The sequence below is a fragment of the Sapajus apella genome, unplaced genomic scaffold (assembly GCF_009761245.1).
Source record: "Sapajus apella isolate SASKATOON/1434 unplaced genomic scaffold, GSC_monkey_1.0 scaffold92, whole genome shotgun sequence".
Lineage (NCBI taxonomy): Eukaryota > Metazoa > Chordata > Mammalia > Primates > Cebidae > Sapajus > Sapajus apella.
The window spans coordinates 1,799,050-1,819,355 of record NW_022437032.1 but is presented as its reverse complement, the minus strand read 5'-3'; the positions used below and the strand labels follow the sequence as shown (position 1 = coordinate 1,819,355).

The 20,306-nt window shown below is 44.7% G+C and overlaps 1 protein-coding gene across 1 annotated transcript in view; it reads right to left on the bottom strand.

Moving 5' to 3' along the window:
* Window positions 1-417: 417 nt before the first annotated feature.
* Window positions 418-20,306, bottom strand: part of LOC116535141 (probable polypeptide N-acetylgalactosaminyltransferase 8) — a 48,472-nt gene continuing 28,583 nt past the window's right edge. The window contains exons 4-11 of the mRNA XM_032255950.1: window positions 18,307-18,490; window positions 17,430-17,627; window positions 16,721-16,835; window positions 11,812-11,997; window positions 8,960-9,097; window positions 8,319-8,414; window positions 7,161-7,331; window positions 418-3,863 (exon numbers count right to left, since the gene is read on the bottom strand). Coding sequence (XP_032111841.1) covers window positions 3,711-3,863; window positions 7,161-7,331; window positions 8,319-8,414; window positions 8,960-9,097; window positions 11,812-11,997; window positions 16,721-16,835; window positions 17,430-17,627; window positions 18,307-18,490 — 1,241 coding nt within the window. The 3' untranslated portion in view covers window positions 418-3,710. The remainder of the gene's footprint in view (window positions 3,864-7,160; window positions 7,332-8,318; window positions 8,415-8,959; window positions 9,098-11,811; window positions 11,998-16,720; window positions 16,836-17,429; window positions 17,628-18,306; window positions 18,491-20,306) is intronic.

Sequence of the window (20,306 nt, the reverse complement as noted above, 5' to 3'; positions counted from 1 at the left end):
CAGTGACCAGATAAGCAGACTTCCATGTAGATCTTTGGACAAGGAAGCAAATCAATACCTTCTTTGTTGTAACTAACAGGATACCCTGGAGAACAGAGCTGCTGGCCGAAGCTCGGGACCTCTGGGAAGCTGGGAAGCCTAAGGAGCTTTCTGTCATCCTCACGGTAAGTGTGAGAGAACCACAGATTTCCCTCAAATAAAGTACACCAAACTTGAATTAAGCTGCTGTTGCTTATCACTGAGGTTCAGTGGGGAGAGATTTTTAATGTCTATCTAGATAGGCATTCTTTGAGTTTGATTTTTTAAATTTTTAAACAATTACAGATCTACAGAAAAGTTCCAAACATAATACAGAGAATTCTTATAAACCCTTTACTGTTCACCCAGATTCACTTTTCCACATTGGCTTTATCATCCCCGGTTCCATCCGTCTGTCTATCCCTCTATCAATTTTTAGTCTATCTATCTATCTCCATCCGTCCACTCCTCCATCGAATCTGCCTACTGCTCCATCCATCGACCCATCCATCCATCCATCCATCCATCCATCATCTATCTATATAAAATCTCATAGATTACGTCTGTCCCCTCCAACTGCATCCAGTGACTATTTTGTAAAATAGAGAACATTCTCTTATATACCCAGAGGGCAATGATCAAAATCAGGATACAATACTATTATCTAACCAACAAGCCTTATTCAACTTTCACCTATTGTCTACTGCTGTCCTTTACAATCAAAGTGGGAAACAGCCCTCAGGTCCGGGATCTGATCTGGGATCACACAGGACGCTTTGTTGTCCCCTTCGTCTCCTTTAATCTGGAACACTTCCTCTGTCTTTCTTTGTCTTCCCGAGTTGACATTTTTGAAGCATACAGACCATTTCTTTTGAAGAATGTTCCTCAGTTTGGGTTTGATTGACGTTTCCTCAAGATCATAGGTTCTGGTTCTGTATTTTGGCAGGAAAACCATAGAAGTGATATTGTGTTCTTCTTGCATTATATCAGGAGGCCCGTGATATCTGTTTGTCCAACAACTGGTGATGTGAAAGTTAATCACTCAGTTAAAATTACCGTCATCTATTTTAATATTCAAATGTCCCAGATTTGGTCAGTGGAAGCCCCTTCAGCCTGGTCATCGTGGTTTGTGACATGTCCCCGTAATTTGTTAAGCAGTTTATAACTTTCTAAAATAGAAAGATATCCCAGCCCCAGCCCTGCAATTAGCTATTTCTTCAAAGACTCGTAATTTCTTTTACTGGAAAATATTTAGAAACAAGATCTTCATGTTGCATGCTGGGTGTGATCAACATGTGTGTGCATGAGTGAGTATGTATGTGTTCATTTATAAGATAGCAATATAATTAGGTTCACTTATTTTTGTGTATACTTCATTTTGGGTTTCTATCTTTATTGATTTTATATATTTTAAGCATTTGAAATATACTATGGTTCTAGAAGTCAAAACTATAGCAAATATATAGTTAGAGAAATGTCACTCTCCCACACCCCTTCCATCCTGTTCCTATTCCCAGTTTTTTCTGCCCTATTTCCAACCACCACCACCCATCAGAACCAAGCTAATTATTTTCTCTTTTATTCTTCTTATGTTTTACTTTGCAGAAATGAATAGATACAGGAACATTTTTCTCTTATTTCTTACCTAAAAGGTACATAGTATAGATACTTTCTTTTTCCGCTTAACAAACGATACTGGAAATCACCCCATATCAGTTCAGAGAGACAGTCTTTGTTCTTTATCATAGCTGCATAGTACTCCATTGTATGGAGGTATTCAATTATTCTCTGATGTTCAGCTACATAGTTTTTTTTTTTTTCCAACATTTTTCAGTTACAACGAATTCTGCACAGAATTACCTTGTGCGTAAGTATTTTCTTATTTTTGGAAATAAATCTGTAGAGGTGGAATTACTGGCAGAAATAGAAAATGTACATACAGTATCTTTAGATATTGCGAAATATTCCCAGTTTGCATCCTTACCATTTATGTATAAGATTGCCTGTTTCCCACAGCCCTTCCAAAAGCATGTGCTGATCTACTTTTTATTTTCTCCAATTTAAGTGAAAAGTATCTCAATACAGTTTTAATTTGTATTTCTCTAAATATGAATGAGGTTAAACATCTTTTCATATGTTTAAGGATATTGTATCTTTTACCCAACTTTCTATTGAGTACATGCTTTTTCCAAACTTTCTTGTGAATTGCATTTTCCCTTCAATTTGCCAGGCAGAAGATAGAAGTTATACATTTGCTTAACGCTCATCTTGCCCCTTGATTTTTTCATCATAAAACTTTATCTACAGTAATTTTAGTTCTTGGTATGGCAGTGTTCACAGTGAAACTTTAATCAGGCTGTACATTTATAACCTGTACCCTTTTAAAAGGTCATTTTTTAAAGTTTTAATTGATTAAATTCTGTACCAAAGTATCACTGTCCTGCTTGTCTAATGTAAAACCTATTGGTTCTCAAAATAATTCCCAGGCAGCCCTGACATGAGATTAAAAGAAAAAAGTGACCCTCTGAAGAAGGGGTTCTGGGAGCACATACTTAAAGGGTAATCCCACAACACAGCACAGCACAGCACAACACAACACAACACACACACACATACACACACACACACACACACACACACACACACACACACACGGACATCCTACGCCCTCTCCCACCATGATGCCCAGTCCCACCAGCCTCCAAGACCTTGCCAAAAATTGCCAGGCTGAGATAGATCTTCCCAACTCACCAACTAGCAGAAAATATTTATCCAGTGGACAGCCATAGAATCCCTGGTTTTAAGATTTTGCTTGCAATCTCTTCTTTGCCCCCAACAAGCGACACCCCTGTGATTCAAGCCTCATCTTCTCCATAACTTGCAAGAGTAGGAGGAGGAAATAGGTAATTAAGTCATTAAATGTTATGACCTACTAAGAGAAAGGCTCTGATGGCCTTGGATTTTCTTACGCTTCTCAACACCCTGTCCCCTGGACAGCTGTGATGAGTCGAGGTGCCTTCTCTCCTCCCTTCAGCCTCCAGAATCTCATTGGTGTGGGAAAGATTGATAATCCAAATAAAACTGCCATGGGAAAATGGATGAATTTTTAAAAGTTACTTGTCTATTTGCTGCATCTCTTAGGACAGCCCAGGCAGGAGGGAGAATTAGTGCCACCTGGAGAGCTGTCACGCTGCTGGCCTGAGGAGGGCCCAGCCTCTCACATGGAATGGCCCCCGGCAGCCTGGGGAGTCCCCGAGCGGACAAGCTGGGGAGGAGGTGTGGGACAGATGGCAATGGTAGCTGTTGGGAAGGAAGGCTAAACAGTGTGGGCAAAAGTCAAAGATAAACTTCCATCCTCCCCTTTCTTTCCCCACGTAACATGTCTTTCCCCAAATGATGCTGGTTATTTCAAGTTTCCAAGAATGGCATTTGATGTATATCACGACCTTCCTAGGGAAGCTGGGAACGAGGCATCAGAGTTTCCTCTCCTTTTCCCAACAGAGACACCCCAGCACATGCACAGGCCCCACCTGAAGTCGCCATAAACACACACACACACACACACACACACAGACACACACACACACACACACACACACACACACACTTTCTTTCTCACTGAGAAAGAAGTTGGGAGTAGAAGCTGTTCCACTTGCAAGAACTAATGTCCTAGATCCAGCGCTGTCTGAGGATCACTGGCTGTTAGTCTGACCCCAGTCTCTAATGGTGTGCTGGATTTCCCACACTTGCATGGTGCAGGTCTGGAGCACAAGCACGTGGCTGCCGGAAGGGTCCTTCTTCATCTCCAGACACCGCTTGGTATCCCTGTTCATGACAGCCCCTCCCTGGAGGGGAAGAGAGACAGAGCCAAGGTGCTGAAATGCCTCAGTAATTCATCATCTTTAGGGGCCCCTCAGTGCTCTGCAAGCCATTCAGGGAAGAAAAGGAAGCAGAATATAGGATGAGATCACTCAGTGCTCCCTCTACCAGCCTTATGGCAAACTGACCAACCAGGTGATGCTTCACTAGCTTCGTGTGATGCCCTCAGCCTCTCCTGAGACGGAAGCGTTGGGTCGGTACTGACCTGCCATGAAATGACGGCCTCTGTGAGAGCCGTGGGCCTTCTCAACTTAGCCCTCCTTTCCATGTCCTCACCCCTGAGCCCGTGAGACCCATCAGGGTCACCTTCACCTTGTGCTTCTCTCCCTCCTCAGGGAAACTATGTTGTGCACCTGGAGCAGGAGCCACATTCAGGAATCTCAGCCTCTGAGGAAGCTTCCTGCCTCTGCTGTTGACGGGGCGTCACCAAGGTTTATGGCTGAGAACATGATAGGCTTTAGTGCTAAAAAGTCAGGGTTGAATCCTTGCTGTACCACATACAAACCGTGTGGGTCTGGACAAATTACCTAATCTCTCCAAGTCTCAATGTCTTCATCTATAAAATGGGTTTAGAGTTAATATTAAAGTTAAAATTAGACTTAATGTTGATGGAGCATCTTGGGCCTGACACATGAAATGGGTAACAAATCCTAGTTCATCTCTGCCACTCCCCATCCTAACAGGGGAAAAGAAAGGAAGGGCCATCCTTCTCTTTGATCCTATGTGATCCCCACAACCTCCCTGAGCTTCTTCCCCCTTATCTTCATACCTCAGCAACTGATGATCCTCCCATCTGTCCAAACCACCATCTCTCCTGGTCCTGCCCTCTGCTCCCAGCCCTCTCTCTCCACATCCCTCTCAACCCCTTTGCAGGATTCACATGAGCTGCATTAGTGCCTGGGTCAGGCTGTATTTTTTTTATGCCCTGCACTCTGCTATCATCCTCAGGATCCATAACATTCATTCTGATGGCGAGTGAGAAACCCCGACCTGACTGTTCCCCTTCGGACAAACTGCCACCAAGTTCTTGAACACCAAGTGGGACTGACTGCAGCTGTAACATCTCCAAATTTCTGCTTCCTCTCTCACCATCACCTCCCTGCCTCTCATCTCTTCAAATCACAAAGTGCCTCCAACAGCCCTTGCTCCCCCAAAATTTTTCTGTCATTGGACTTCCCCCGGCCCCAACCACCCTTGCCTCCTCTGGGCACCCGTCCAGCATTGGCCATTCAGGACAGCTCTTCAGATTCTGGAACTTCTCCTCCACCATCGCCACCACTCCTTTCTCTTGGCCCCTGCTTCCAGACCACAGAGCTCTCGTGGACAGGGTCTGCCAGCTGAGCAGGCCTGGCCCCAGGGCTCGGCTTACTCCTCAGGGCACCTCATCCAGGCCTCCTCAGCATGCTTTGTCTGTCAGCCCCCACCCCGACACTCACTTTGACAAAATGTCAAGAACACCACACTTCTGCCACCTTAATCTTTATCTGTTGGTCTCAGCTCTGCCCTCCTGCGACACTAATCTACTCCGTCTTCCTCAGGAAGACAGCAGCATCTTTTCTCTATCCATAGGCCTAACAAGCCTTTCAAGCTACATCTCCAGGCCTGCCAATCTTGCATTTGCTCTGCAACCATTTGTTGAGTGCCTGCCATGTTCTAGGGGTTGTGCCAGACGCTTGAGGAAAAGCAGCAAACCCCAGGCCCTGCCCTCCAGCTCACAGCCAAATGACGAAAAGAAGCAAGTGAGCTGACAACTGCAAGCGATGGTGAGACTAGGGCTATAAAATGGCCCCTGAGAGCGCATAGAGGAACCACCTGCCCGACTCCTCTGGGGTCACAGAAGGCTTCCCAAGGGAGATGACGTCTAAGGCCAGGGGAACACTTTGTAGTTGGCCTGGTGAAGAAGTGGGAGGAGAGGGAATAATACCTGCAAAAAGGTCTAAGGTAAGAGGGAGCCTGGACTTTCACTGAATTACCTACAGTTCCATATAATTGGAGCTTAAAGTGAGACATCAGAGACTGAGAAGACATTACCCCCCTTCTCCTAATCAATATTGTCTAGTTCCGGAAAGCTTAATCTGGGATGAAAAAAAAAAAAAAAAAAAAAAACCTCTGAAACTGTAAGCAAATCTTGCACATAGGTTCATATGTAGGTTTTCCTGGAGAGAGAGTCCATAGCTCACAACGAATTCTCAAAGGGGGCATTAGCTTTGAAAAGTTAGAGACTGCTGAACTAGATTGTCCATGTGGCACTTGAACAAAGCACAGTCCCACATTCAGAGATATGGTCACAGACAGACCAGTAGCTCCCTCCAGGAGGTACTGCCCCTTCCTACCGAATTGGCCCAGGAGCGCAGCTTTTGGAGTAACCCCATCCATTGTCAATTCCCCATAGACTGCCGTCAGCCAAGACCCTTGCGTCATCATCAAGTACATCTGCCAGATTCCTTCCACCCTGTCTTTGGTCATTTGATGTTGACGTTAAAGGCAGAGCTCCCACATTAGCCCCTGTCAGATTTCAGCCTAGTATTTCACACCCTCTGATAATTATTAATAATAAGTGGATCGCAGTGGCTAATGCATATTGAACACTCCTCTGCTCCAGGCAGCACGCTCAATACTTTACACACGCTGGATCATTTAATCCTCTCAACACTGGCCTACAGAAGATATTATCATCCCCATCATTTTATAATAAGGAAACTGAGCTTCAGAGAGGGTAAGGAACTTGCTAGGTGACTGAGCTAAGACGTGGGCCGAAACTCTCTCAACTGTTCCACTACAACAGATTCCAGCATTTCTCCTCCTTAACCACCCCTGCCTTAGTCAAGAGACTCAGTGTTTCATACCCAGTTTCCTGTTTCCAATCTTCTCCCTACATGTTGCCACAAGAAGTAATTCTCCTAAAACACTATCAAATCAAATCTGAACCTCTCATATATCTGTCCTTTAAAAAACATGTAACTTGCTGGACTCAGGCCTGTAATCCCAGCACTTTGGGAGTCCGAGGCAGGGGGATCATGAGGTCAGGAGTTCAAGACCAGCCGGGCCAACATGGTGAAACCCAGTCGCTGCTAAACATACAAACACGTCATGCCATGTGCCTGTAATCCCAGCTACTCAGCAGACTGAGGCAGGAGAATTGCTTGAACCGGGACCCTGGAGGCAGAGGTTGCAGTGAGCCATTGCACTCCAGCCTGGGCTACAAATCGAGACTCCATCTCAAAAAAAAAAAAAAAGAAAGAAAGAAAATGCATGTAACTCACCTGTTTAAAATCCCAATGTATATGCAGTCCATTCGTAGCTGCCTCGGAGCATGGTTCTAAGGTGGGCTTCCCCTCTTCCTTGCCAGGGTCTGTCAGGCAGCGATCACTATCACTGGCCTCTGCAATCAGCTGTCCCACATAGAGCTCCCCGGTTAGGTGATAGTAGACGTACTAAAAGAGGGCAGAGGACTCGCCATTGGCATCATCAGCCAGCAGGAGACCCTAGCCAGAGGGAGGGCGGGAAGACTGATCTTGGAGCCCCTAGACACCCAGTTTCACCAGGAGCACTGAACCCTCCGGGCCAACACGAAGCCACCCCTGCTTCCCTCTACTCTTTAGTCTCCCCTGGAATCCAGGGAGGAGGTGAGGCCTAGGAGGGCTCCAACAGAATCATAGCTTACATGGATGAAGAAGCTTGTCTCTGAAGAAAAAACAAAACTGAACTCCAGAACCTTTCACCGTAGGCCTCAGCTATGGATTTGTTGTCAGAAAACCTTTTGAATTTCTGATTTGACACGTCCTTGCTCAGTGAGCTTAGACAAGTAGTTTGGTCACGTGTCTCCATTTTTTCATCTAAGTGGAAATGATCTCTATCATGCATGCCTCAAAAGGTTGCTATGAGGGCAGGATGCAAAGTAAGAGGACAGATGTGAATATTGTCTGTTAAAAAAAAAAGTCCCCTGGCTGCACCTTCCACATGGGGCCAGGGCCCTTCCATCCCTTGGAGGAACATCTGCTCAGCCTCTCTCCTCTCTAGCTCTGTTTCCCTCTCTCTAGGAGAAGCACAGGTGTCTTCACCTGTCCACATTCCCAGGCATTCAAGGAGCAGAGAGAAGACGGAGGGAGCAGTGGGAGGAGGGGAAAAAGGAAGGAACCAGAGGTGACTGTCAATGCAAATGTCACCATGGAGAAGGAATGTGACAGAGCATAGCCTTTCCACCTATCCTCCTGTAACTGAAATGAAACTACGTTGCCACGGCTTTCTGAAGAAATAAAGATGTGCTAGTTACAAGTGCAGGTCTGGGTTTCACCCTTGCCCAGGATGCTCCGCTCCTGACTCCCCATCACCTATCACAGAGTCTAGACCCAGCAAAGGTTATCAGGGGCTGAGCCACGACAGACTCGCCCAGCCAAGGCCAAGAAGACTGGGGAAGATACCTGTGAACTGAATCCATGGCAGTTATACATGATGGGAGTGTTGCCTGGAACGGCTCCCCGATCCAGGCAGAGATTTTCATCCAATAGGTTTTTCATCTGAAGGGGCAAAACACATGGCGACACTGTTAGAAAGAGGCAGAGAATGAGCCCCATCCCTCCCCAGACCGACGTTTTCCCCAGCGTGCCAAGGGCACCAGAACAACCAGTCTCAGGGAGCAGAGAGCTGGGATCCCCGCAGGCATTTTCTAAGCACTGGGAAACAGGCCAGTGCTGAAGGGAGGTGCGGCGGCACTGCCCACATTCTGGAAACACCCACCACCTCAGACCATCACCACACACACAGGGACGGCCGCCTCTGCGGAGTTCAGGTGGGCAAGGCCAATCGCTGCAGTTGGTGGAGAAACCGAGAGGGTCCAGGCAAGAGCTACAGTTTTCAAGGGGACTAGAAGCAGAGACAAGGAAAAGAGATGGGGATCGGGGAGCAAGGAACGAAAGGAAACTGAGAGGGTTGAGGGCAAAGAGCTGAGGAGAAAGCCAGATAAGAAGGGCGTCTTGGGCAGGACAGGCAATCACATGGTTCAGGCTGCATTTTCTTTACAGTCGAACATGTGAAATCCAAAATGCAATGTCATCATACGCACGGTTCCATAGCCTATGATGGTGTGTATTGGCTTCAAGAGTGGGTAAACATTTTTCAGGTACCAGTCAAAAGTTTTACACTTCAGTTTTTCCCGGAGTGCCATTCTGGAAGAAATGTCCCCAAAATCGATTCCGGAGTTCTGTAAATAAAACACCAAGTGTTTCTGTGCTTTGATTCATGAAAGCTCGTTAAAGCAAACTAAATATGGCCTGGAAAGAACTCTGTGTTTCTTTATTTGAGTCCTTGTGGATGAATTGCAAGGTAACTTAATAGATACACAAGATCGAAAACCTAACTTAGGACTATGCACCTGTAACAATAGCTGAGTCTTGTCCAATCCCAGCAGCCATACCTCAACCCCACACACACTGTCCAGTGTTCAAACTATGTTCAAATAAGGCAAATGCGGAGCTGTAACCAATCCAGCTGTTTCTATACTTCACTTCTGACATCTGTTTGTCACTTCCTTTTTTGTGTCTATACGTAAATCTACCACATGGCTGCGCTGGAGTCTCTGAATCTGCTGTGATTCCAAGTGCTGCCCAATTTGCGAATCAATCATTGCTCAGTTAAACTCCTTTAAATTTAATTTGGTTGAAGTTTTTCTTTTAACAGCTCCTTAACTCCACCTGTGGGTATGGGTCACCATGATGGAGCTGAGTATTTTTCTGATAGCCTGTGAAGTAACCTTGATGTTTTCATATTTGCAGGGAAAGTGGAAAACCCTTAAGCCCTAGAAAATTCTGCTTTTTCAAATTCTGCTCTTTTAACGCTTGCATAGTGAGGCCGCTCAGGTGTATTTCTCCTCATCAGTTAATGCAGACTGCTCCTGTTTGAGATGATATTTACATCAATAAATCCCCAAATCCTCCTCATGATGGCCAGACAGGCTCTTGGGGCGAGGCATGGTAGCTCACGCCTGTAATCCCAGCTCGTTGGGAGGCCGAGGTGGGTAGATTGCCTGAGCTCAAGAGTTTGAGACCAGCCTGGGCAACACGGCGAAATCTCGTCTCTACTAAAAATACAAAAAAAATAGCTGGGCGTGGTGGTGCATGCCTGTAGACCCAGCTACTCAGGAGGCTGAGGCAGGAGAATTGCTTGAACTTAGGAGGCGGAGATTGCAGTGAGCCAAGATCGCACCACTGCACCACAGCCTGGGTGACAGTGCGAGACTCTGTCTTGAGGCTCTTGGAAGGAATACTCTAATACCAACATTTGGAGATTAAAAGAGGCGTTTTTAGAAGTGATCTTTTGCGGAGAATCAATGTAAAATAATACTGAAGAGGCAAATTGGAAAAGGAAAGCAGAAACCATTGTGTATCTGCCCTCCTCCCAGAATTTTCCTGTGGGGCTCATTTAAGATCGTCCCTTTTGAACATTTAGATCATCCTTAGATGGTTCAGTTGTTTTACAGACCATTCTTTGTACAGGTTGGGACAGTCACAGCATGACTCCCTAGAAATAAAAAAAACTAAGGATGTCCTGGAGGGTACTTGTTTTCCTATCATACGTTGGTATACTGGGACATCAGAATCAATTTACTCATCTTTCTTCAAACAATGAGCTAACTGTAAGAAGTTATGGGCAGCTTGGATCATGAAAGGAAGGATTTTGCTGACTTTAAAGAAGGCTCAGGCATTTCTACACGTTTTTACATTCTCCAGACCTAGAGATCCCAGTGTTAGCCTGGCTCCTGACCCTAGGAGTCCTTCCAGACTTTCTCTTCTAGGTCCATCCACGGCTACCCACCATCCTGACCCCCTGGCTTTCTGGGGGCTACATCAGAACCCACTGTGATGGAGAGATGAGTTTGTCAATGAGATGACTGCTTCCTGTGAGTCAGCATGGCTCCACATGCTCTAGCCCAGAGCCAGAGCTCAAGGGCACGAGACCGCATAGCATGCCAACCTTAAACAGCCAGGGTATAAGATGTGGGCTTAGCTAAGAAGGCCATCGTTGGCTGGGTGCAGGGGCTAACACTTTTCATCTCAACAATTTGGGAGGCCAGGAGTTCCAGACCAGCCTGGGCAACATAGCATGACCCTGTCTCTACCAAAAAAACTTTAAAAAGAATGCTATCCTCATTCTTGTTCGTCCAACAAGATTACAGTGCCCTCTTCTACCACCCCATACCACACCTGCTATGTTTATGTCACCCATTATAGAAGAGAGATAAAGAACATGGAACTTAGGACCCAGATTTCCTTGGTTTGAATCTTACTACCTGCATTACCATAAACAAGTTTCTTTCAACTCTACGTGCCTCAGTTTCCTCATCTGTAAAATTTAGAATCATAAAAATAAAACCTATCCATCCCCTACATATGTTGTGATGGCTAATAAGTTAATATATAAAAGGGTCCAGAATGCAGTACTGTACTGTTACATAGATGTTAAAGCCGTTATTATCACACCATCAGGACCTCACCCTAATTATTATTATTTTTTTTTTTGAGACGGAGTTTCGCTCTTGTTACCAACACTGGAGTGCAATGACGTGATCTCGGCTCACCTCAACCTCCACCTCCTGGGTTCAAGCAATTCTCCTGCCTCAGCCTCCCGAGTAGCTGGGACTGTAGGTGCGTGCCACCATGCCCAGCTAATTTTTGTATTTTTTTTTTAGTAGAGACGAGATTTCACCTTGTTGACCAGGATGGTCTTGATCTCTTGACCTCGTGATCCACCCACCACGGCCTCCCAAAGTGCTGGGATTATAGGCGTGAGCCACCGCGCCCTGCCCTTACCCTAATTCTTTAGGGCTGTGTTGGCACTTTTGTTTATCTCTCCCCGTTACATAACCACTATCTCCTCCTCTTTCATTCTTCCGTGCTGCTGTTCAATTCCATTACTCACCTGGAGAGGTATGTTCCAGGCCAAGTAGACCATGTGTTTGTGCTCATCCATCCAGATTTCAGCCACTCGCAGAGCATTGCGCTTTAAGGCAGGGGTCAGATCCAAGGCATAGGGCTTGTGGTGTCTCTCTACGTGACCAATCCGGGAGCAGGGCAAAACCTCGATCTTCCCTCCACACTGCCACACCTGCAGAAAAGACAAAAAAGATCACCTGTGCTTCACAGTCGGTGAATTGCATAGCTTACTGACACAGGAGACTACTTTTTAGAACCATTTTTAAAGAATGTATATTCAGTCCTCCCACTCCTGTCTTTGTATTGCCCCCTATCCTTCTCATCTAAATCGTCATTCCTTAGAAGTTTACCAAACTGCTTCTCTCCTGTCACCCAAACAACTGCTGAAATCATACTTCTTTCAGGAAGTCTTCCTACATGGACCAAAGGAGGGGCAGCCTCTGCTCCCTTACCCCCAAGGAAAGTGCGCATGTCCTGAGAGGTGCCGTGCCCTGAGCCACTCTCACTGCACTAAGTTTCTCATGCCCCTTCTCTGCCTGCATGCTAGACATAGGGCAGTGTGGCAGACAGACGCCAAAGTGACCCCGTGATTCTCCTCCTGGTATCCGCAGCCTTGCCTGATCCCCTCCCCTTGAGTGTGGGCCGGTGACCTGCTTATAACCAACAGAACATGGCAAAGATGCCAGGACATGCTTGATTACACGTATCATGAATACACTGCAAAATGTAGAGTCCGTTTTGCCAAGAGATGCTCTCTCATTGGCTTTGAAGAAGCAAGCTGCCATGTTGTCAGCTAACACACGAAAAGGGAAGACATTAAGAGTGGCTTCTAACTGATACCCAGCATAAAACCGAATGCTTCCTGAGCCTGGAAGACTTTCGGGAGCTGAATGCTGCTAACAATAATGTAAGCCTGAAAGCAGTTCTTTCCACACTGAAGCCCAGATGAGAACCCAGCTCTGGCTGATACCTTGATAGCAGCCTTACAGAGGACCCCGCTAAGCTGTGCACGGATCCCTGACCTGCAGAAACTGTGAGATAATGAATGCTTCTTGCTTTAAAACACTAAGTTTGTGATAACATTGTTATACAGCAATAGAAAACTAATTTGCGTAACTTGACCAAAAGATACCATGGCTTATGACCCAATTATAAACATTTGTTTTTAACATCCTAATGGGTACAAAACATGCTTGTCAAAACACACATTCTAATATTGGGCTTAGGAAACATGATCTTCATCCCAGTAGCTAACAGGACTATCTAATCATATTGGATTGATGCGATGTCTCCTGTGTCTTCTCTTCATGGTTTCTAAGAGGTTTCTAAGAGGTAATTAGCCCATAGCAGTGGCTACAACCTACCACACTCATGCCAAAGGGAGCCCCTGAGATAAGAGTGTGTAGCGCACCTCCCACTGGTTCAGTTAACATATCAAAACAGTGTCCAACTGAGTAGTCAGTCTCCTTATCTGACTTTCACATTGTTTTCATCCTTTTTCCACTGCTTAAAACCCTAGATTTGCCTTCCTCTGCACCCTATTTCCCAGAATAACAGAGTAAAAAAAGCAAGGCTTTGAAATCAGACTGACCTATGTTCAAATTCTGGTTTCATCATTGTACACCTGGCGGCTAGAGTGCTTTGCTTCCTATCCTTCTTAACTAAATCTTCATTCCTTAGAAGTTTACCCAACTGCATCTCTCCTGTCATCCAAACAACTGCTGAAATCATACTTCCTTCAGGAAGTCTTCCTACGTGGACCAAAGGAGGGGCAGCCTCTGCTCCCTTATCCCCAAGGAAAGTGCCCATGTCCTGAGAGGTGCCGTGCCCTGAGCCACTCTCACTGCACTAAGTTTCTCATGCCCCTTCTCTGCCTGCACGCTGGACATAGGGCAGTGTGGCAGACAGATGCCAAAGTGACCCCGTGATGCTTTGCCTCTAGCTTCCAGGTGTGCAATGATGGAATAGGTTGAGCCTCAATTTATTCATCTGCTAAAAGGGCACAGCCACCATTTGGGCTGTCAGCAGGATTAAATGACATAACAAGGAATCAGTTATGGCAGCCTCTGAGATAACTTGAGGTACAGCTTCTCTTTCATTCTCCTCCTCTGGCTCTCCTCATTGGTCCCCAGAATCATGTGGAGGTGACATCCCACTTGCACTCAGGTATTATTATTCTTTCTAGCCAAACATTAAATAATCCAAATACAACCTTACTCCAATTTTCCTAGTTGATGAAGGTTTTCAACGCATATAAATTAGGGGCAAAAAATTAACTGTTGGCATAAAAAAAGTCTTAAATTCAAGTTAAAAGTCAAGATTGCCTAGGCTGGGCATGGTGACTCATGCCTGTAATCCCAGCACTTTAGGGGGCTGAGGCGGGCAGATCACTTGAGGTCAGGAGTTTGAGACCAGCTTGGCCAACATGGTGAAACCCCGTCTCTACTAAAAATACAAAAATTAGCCAGTTGTGGTGTTGCGCGCCTGTAATCCCAGATACTCAGGAGGCTGAGGCAGGAGAATCACTTGAACCTGGGAGGCAGAAGTTGCAATGAGCCGAGATCACGCCACTGCACTCCAGCTGGGGGAATAGAGCAAGACTGTCTCAAAAGAAAAAAAAAAAGATTGCCGTTTATGAAATAATGCTCATAATTAGCTTTCCCAAAAAGTTTTCAGACTCTGCTCTTCCAATTTAGTCCCAATTGTTAAACTCCTTTCATCATTTATTTTTCTCTCTCTCTCTTTCTCACACACACATATAGAGACATTAAGCTTCTCCTGATAATATTACTTTGTGCCATACACCGTCCTAATACTTTCCATAAATTTAATCCTCACCATGCTGATATCCCCCTTTAAGTAACCTGTCCATGTTTATCAGCTAGTAAATGACAGAGCTGTACTGTGAACCCGGGCAGTCACATGTTCAGTTCTCGCACAGTGCATGAATACACAAGGTGCTCAACAAATGTTGTTTTGTTGTTGTTGTTTTTGAGACAGAGTCTCGTTCTTGTTGCCCAGGCTGGAGTGCTATGGTGCAATCCCAGCTCACAGCAACCTCCGCCTCCTGGGTTCAAGCGATTCTCCTGCCTTAGCCTCCTAAGTAGCTGCGATTACAGCCATACACCACCACACCCAGCTAATTTCGTATTTTTAGTAGAGAAAAGGTTTCTCCATGTTGGTCAGGCTGGTCTTGAACTCTCGATCTCAGGCAATCCGCCCACCTCAGCCTCCCAGAGGCTGAGATTACAGGTGTGAGCCACCACACCCGGCCCCATCTCCCTTCTTAACTTTTCCTACCCATCATCTCCATTTACACATGTTAATGAGCACCATCCCTGCCATGGCCACTAGATGTCAGAATAAAGCACTCCATGCAGCTCTGATGTTCAAGATCAACTACTGGATAAAGATCTTAATAAATGCTTAGACGTTTTGAAAGGCAAATAATCACACACAAACCAAGAAGCTGGATATAAGCAGAACTGCTTGATCCAAGGAAAAAGCGTGACTGTATATTTTAATCAAAGTCCATTTTTAAAATTACAAAATATTAAAGAAATAGAATTTCTTACAGAAACTGAGATGGCAGTGTTCTATGTGTATTTGGGTGAATGAAAACAGAGAGACTCAGCCTAGATGTAGAAGAGGAGAACAAAACATAAGGAACTCAGAAATAATAAGGGCTTTCGGTCCTGAGTTGAAGAGTTGGGGTTCCAGCCAAATTCAACTAAAGCTCTGGTAGATAAGAAAACCCAGCCACAAAGTCTAGGGTCATCCTCAAGACTTTGCTAAGTACCATATGTAAAGTAATTCTTTTTGCATTTATATTTTTTGTGTTAGAGACTACTTGTACTCCTGAGGTGTGTTCTGCTCTACATCTACAATTACAGAACAAACATCTGGGCACATAACCCACTAACTAAAGTCTATACTTCCCAGACTCCTTTGCACACAGGTGTGGACTAGGTAATGATCAATAGAACATGAAAAGAAACAATATACACAACTTTCAGATAGTGCTCTTAAAGAGAAAGAGCTTGTTTTCTCTTTCCCCCCTTTCTCTTTCTACTGGCTAGAATACAAATATGATGTATTTTATGGTGAATGTGGCAGGACCACAGACTAAAACTCTTGGTCCCTATCACCCTAGAGCGGCCAGGTCAATCCTGAACTGCTTATGTTCAAGTAAGTTACAGGAAAGAGAAATTACTTTCTATCATATTGAAGTCTCTGTTGTTTTAGTCTCTGTCAGAGAAGCTGAATGAGAATTCTAATTAATATCCTTATAAAGTCATATCAAACTCATGATTACATTATGACTGTACCATCATTCTTATGAAGTACATTAAACAAAATGTTTCTCTTCATTTCACAAATGGGAACACTGATCAAGACCACTGTATTTGTCTGTTTTCATACTCCTATAAAGAAACTGTCTGAGACTGGGTAATTTATAAAGGAAAGACGTATAATTGACTCACAATTCAGCATGGGTGGGGAGGCCTCTGGAAAATTACATCTTAAATTATAAACCCCATAATCCTCACATGTCAAAGGAGAGACCAGGTGAAGGTAATTGGATCGTGGGAGGGTTTCCCCCATGCTGTTTTCCTGACAGTGAGTGCGTTTTCAGAAGATCTGATGGTTTTATAAGTGTTTGGTAGTTTCCTCCAGCATTCATTTTCCTTCCTGCCACCTTGTGAATAAGGTACCTTGCTTCTCCTTTGCCTTCTGCCATGATTGTAATTTTTCTTATGGGCTAATTACCTCTTAGAAACATGAGACTGTATCCACCTTGAGTCAATCCCAGAATCCTAGAACAAGGGGTCCTTCTACTTTTCTATTATTTCTATTCCTGCTTTGTCCCATAAAGTGAAAGGAAATGTACCCACCCTTAGGCTAAGTTCCACGTTCTCTCCTCCATAGATGAGCATTCCACCATCCAGAGACCCGATCTCTCCCAGGAAGAGCCTGTTAGCAGCCAGGATGCCCATGATTGAAGGACTCCTACAGAGCATACAGCAAGAGTCACTGATCTCTCCACAAGGAACGGAGGTGACGGGTGGGATGCTCAATGATTATTTGAGCTTCAGAACTCTACCTAAGTCTGTTCTTATCATGAAGGCCCTCCCTAAACCCTCAGGCTGGACTAAGTGCATGTAGCTTTCCCTGGCCCACTGTGTTATCATAACCCTTCTCAAAATATATTGAAATTACATCTTTTTCATCTAGATATTCTTACTTCATAGTCTGCTAATGCTTGCAATGGCCCAAATGCTTTCCAAACTTTTAAATTTTGGAAAATTTTCATTTAAAAATAACTAAAAGAAATTTAAATTTTGGAAAGCATTTGGGCCAAGCATCAGCAGGCTATGAAAGCTTGGTTTTTGCCTGAAAGTCCCTGAATAGCCCAACGTGTCTGTGATTTCTTAACTGGGATAACTCACTGGGGTTTTTTCCCTCTATCCCTTGCCCTTTACCTCAACCCCTCCCTTCCTTCCACCTCACCCCAATTACAACCACCAAAGATAAACAAAATCCATGCAGTTCATCACTGTCTTCTCAGGCGCTACCACGTTCCCTGAACCTGCTCAGACTTACTTCACTGGGGCAGTGACATCATGCAGCTCAATCCAGGCTTGTGGCAGTGCATCGTAGCGACACCAGAGTTCCCAGTTAAACCCATCGACTGCCAGTTGATACTTTTCCAGTTCAAAGGTGTCAAAATGAATGTTGTCAAACACGGGAGACACAATCACGGTGTGGTCTTCCTGAATCCGAGCCAAGATTGGCTCTGCCCTAGAAGGAGAGCGTGCAGCAAGCTGCTCCAAGCACCTTGCCCTAACATTGAGCACCTCCTCCATTTGGGCTGTGCTAGGTTGTGAGTAGCTCTCCAGAGTCCAGAGAATCTCTGTACCTTTTGAGGTAGCTGAGGCTGCTAGCATCCAACCCGCGTCAAGAACAGGTTTGAAATTAGTACCCAAGGAGCACCCCCAGGCCATTGTGAAGCAGGATTATCAGTATTTATATTACTCCTTGAATTTACGTTATCTCTTGGTTCACCCTGTTTCCAAAATGATGCTTCTTTCCTGTCTGATTCTCCACATTCTCTAAAGAACATAGCTCTCTTTATTATATCGTGTCATTTCAGGGCTGGGGAAAGATCTTTAAAATAAACAGAGGCTAATCTCTTCATCTTTACAGTTAAAGACACAATGTCTAGTTAAGTGAAGTGACTTATTCAAATTCACAAGGTACTTGACAGTCAGAGTTATGATCCGACTGTCAATACGCTCCACCACGCTACTTCTCCTAGCCAAGCCAAATGCCTGCATAAAAGCATACTCTTTTGGAGCTTCCCTCTGTTAAGGTCTGGTGCTGACTTTCCCTATGTCCACAGTATCCTGTCTTGTGTTTAATACATGCCCAAGACCTCCTCTCTGCCCTTTCCAGAAGAATCAGCCTCCTTGAGCCTTACCATCCAACATTGACTTCAATGTGAGCATCCAAGATGGCGACCACGTCTGCTGTGGCAGCTTCCCAGCCACTGTTGCGGGCTTGAGCAAGACCTTTCCTCTCAGGGTGCCGTATTATTTTCAGTAGTCCCGGATACTTCTGGTTGTAAAGTTTAATCTTCTCATTCAAGTGTACCTTTAGTTCTCCTGTCAACCAAGTGCACACCTGTAAAAATCCTGAGTGCAATAATCGATGTGATACAGAAGTTTTATACTATTCTATGATAGTGGCTGGACTACCTCCAGCATGAAATGGGCAATTCGAAGAGTCAACTAGAATAGTAGTATTTCCCCTGTGCCTGCCTCTCTTCTCCGTTTCACCTGAAGTGTACTGTGATCATTCCTAATTTCCTTTCCTTCACAGTTGAACTATCTTAGAATGATAATACTGCTTACCACGTGTCAGGCCCTGTCACAGGTGCTTTTTAAAATTAAGAAGTTCTTGAGAGAATGAGTTTTAACATTAAGAAGTTCTTGAGAGAATGAGTAGGACAGACCTGGCCTAACTAAGGTACAGAGGCTGATGGAAAACACTGCAGGAAGGCCTGGAACATCTTCATAACTAAACTCTCAAGACTATCTGGAAAATCCATAAATGACTAAAATTGTTTTGTTTTAGATACTCCCAGCCTACTTAAGGACCAACTGGGACAGAATGCCCAGATTAATCTCTTTGCCAGCTTCTAGCTGGTGAATTTAGCTCAAAAATTATGCAAACAAGATTCACTATTCCCGGACTGTTCACAGGTGGTTTTCTTCCCTTTCTTCCCTTTTAATAAAGCTTGTCTACGGCTTTGTTCTTTGGCTCAGCCTACCGCTGACTTCCTCATGTGTAAGAAAACAACCTGAATGCAAATCACTGAGCGGCATGCAAAATATCTAGCCAAATGACTCTGAGTTACTCATTGATAAAATCAATTAATTTAATTCTGAAAGAATCTCATGTGGTAGGCACTACAATATCCCCACTGTACAGGTGAAGAAACTGAGGCACAAATAGTTTTAAAAAACTTTTCCGAGTCACATATCTAGTAGGTGGCATACCCTGGACATGAGCCTATGCTGTCTTTAGCCACCAGGACATATTGTCTCAAGAACTCTTGTGAGTACGTGGTTGGGTTTCTCAAGTCCTCCCTCCATCTCCTCTCTCCCCATAGACTCTCATAGTCAAGGAATGAGATTCTGGCTCCTCTCTCAAAAGAAGAGCATATTTGTGAGACCTACAGTGGTCAAGACTTGGAATCATCACCTACGTGATGATGGCAGTAAAACTTGCCCCATTTTAGATCTGCTGCACTCAAGAGTGATTGTCTCAATTATTGAAGGTGCTAAACAGAGCCACGACATCTAAGGCTGTTTGCTTCCTCTGGGAGTAAGCTGGGGGTAGCCAAGGTGGCCAGTCTGTATACCTATCCATGCACTACTTTTACTCAGTAATCCACAGGAGGTGCCACTGAACCTGAATATCTAGATTCTAATTTGGTCACTACATAATTCTGTGTCACTCTGCACTAGATGTGTCTGTTTTCTCAACTTAAGGAAAAAGTACCATGGTTCTCCTGGGCTCCGGCAATCCTCTGCCTTGGACTCCCAAAGTGCTGGAATTACAGGCATGGTGGCTCATGCCTGTAATTCCAGCACTTTGGGAGTCCAAGGCAGAGGATTGCCGGAACCCAGGAGATCGAGACCAGCCTGGGCAATAGAGTAAAACTCTGACTCTTTTTTAGAAAAAAAGAAAAAAAAAGAAAAAAAAAAATATATATATATATACATACACACACACAATCAAGAAAAGTATCAGATATTCAGGACCCTTCCAACTCTAAATTTTTATGACTATAGATTCTGAGTCACCTCCTGAGAAACAATGCCTATCATATAGCACAAAAATTAAGGATGCCTCAACGGGTCTTCTGAAGACAACCTATGCTCCCTTCCCAGCTTTGCCTTCCTACTGGTCTCT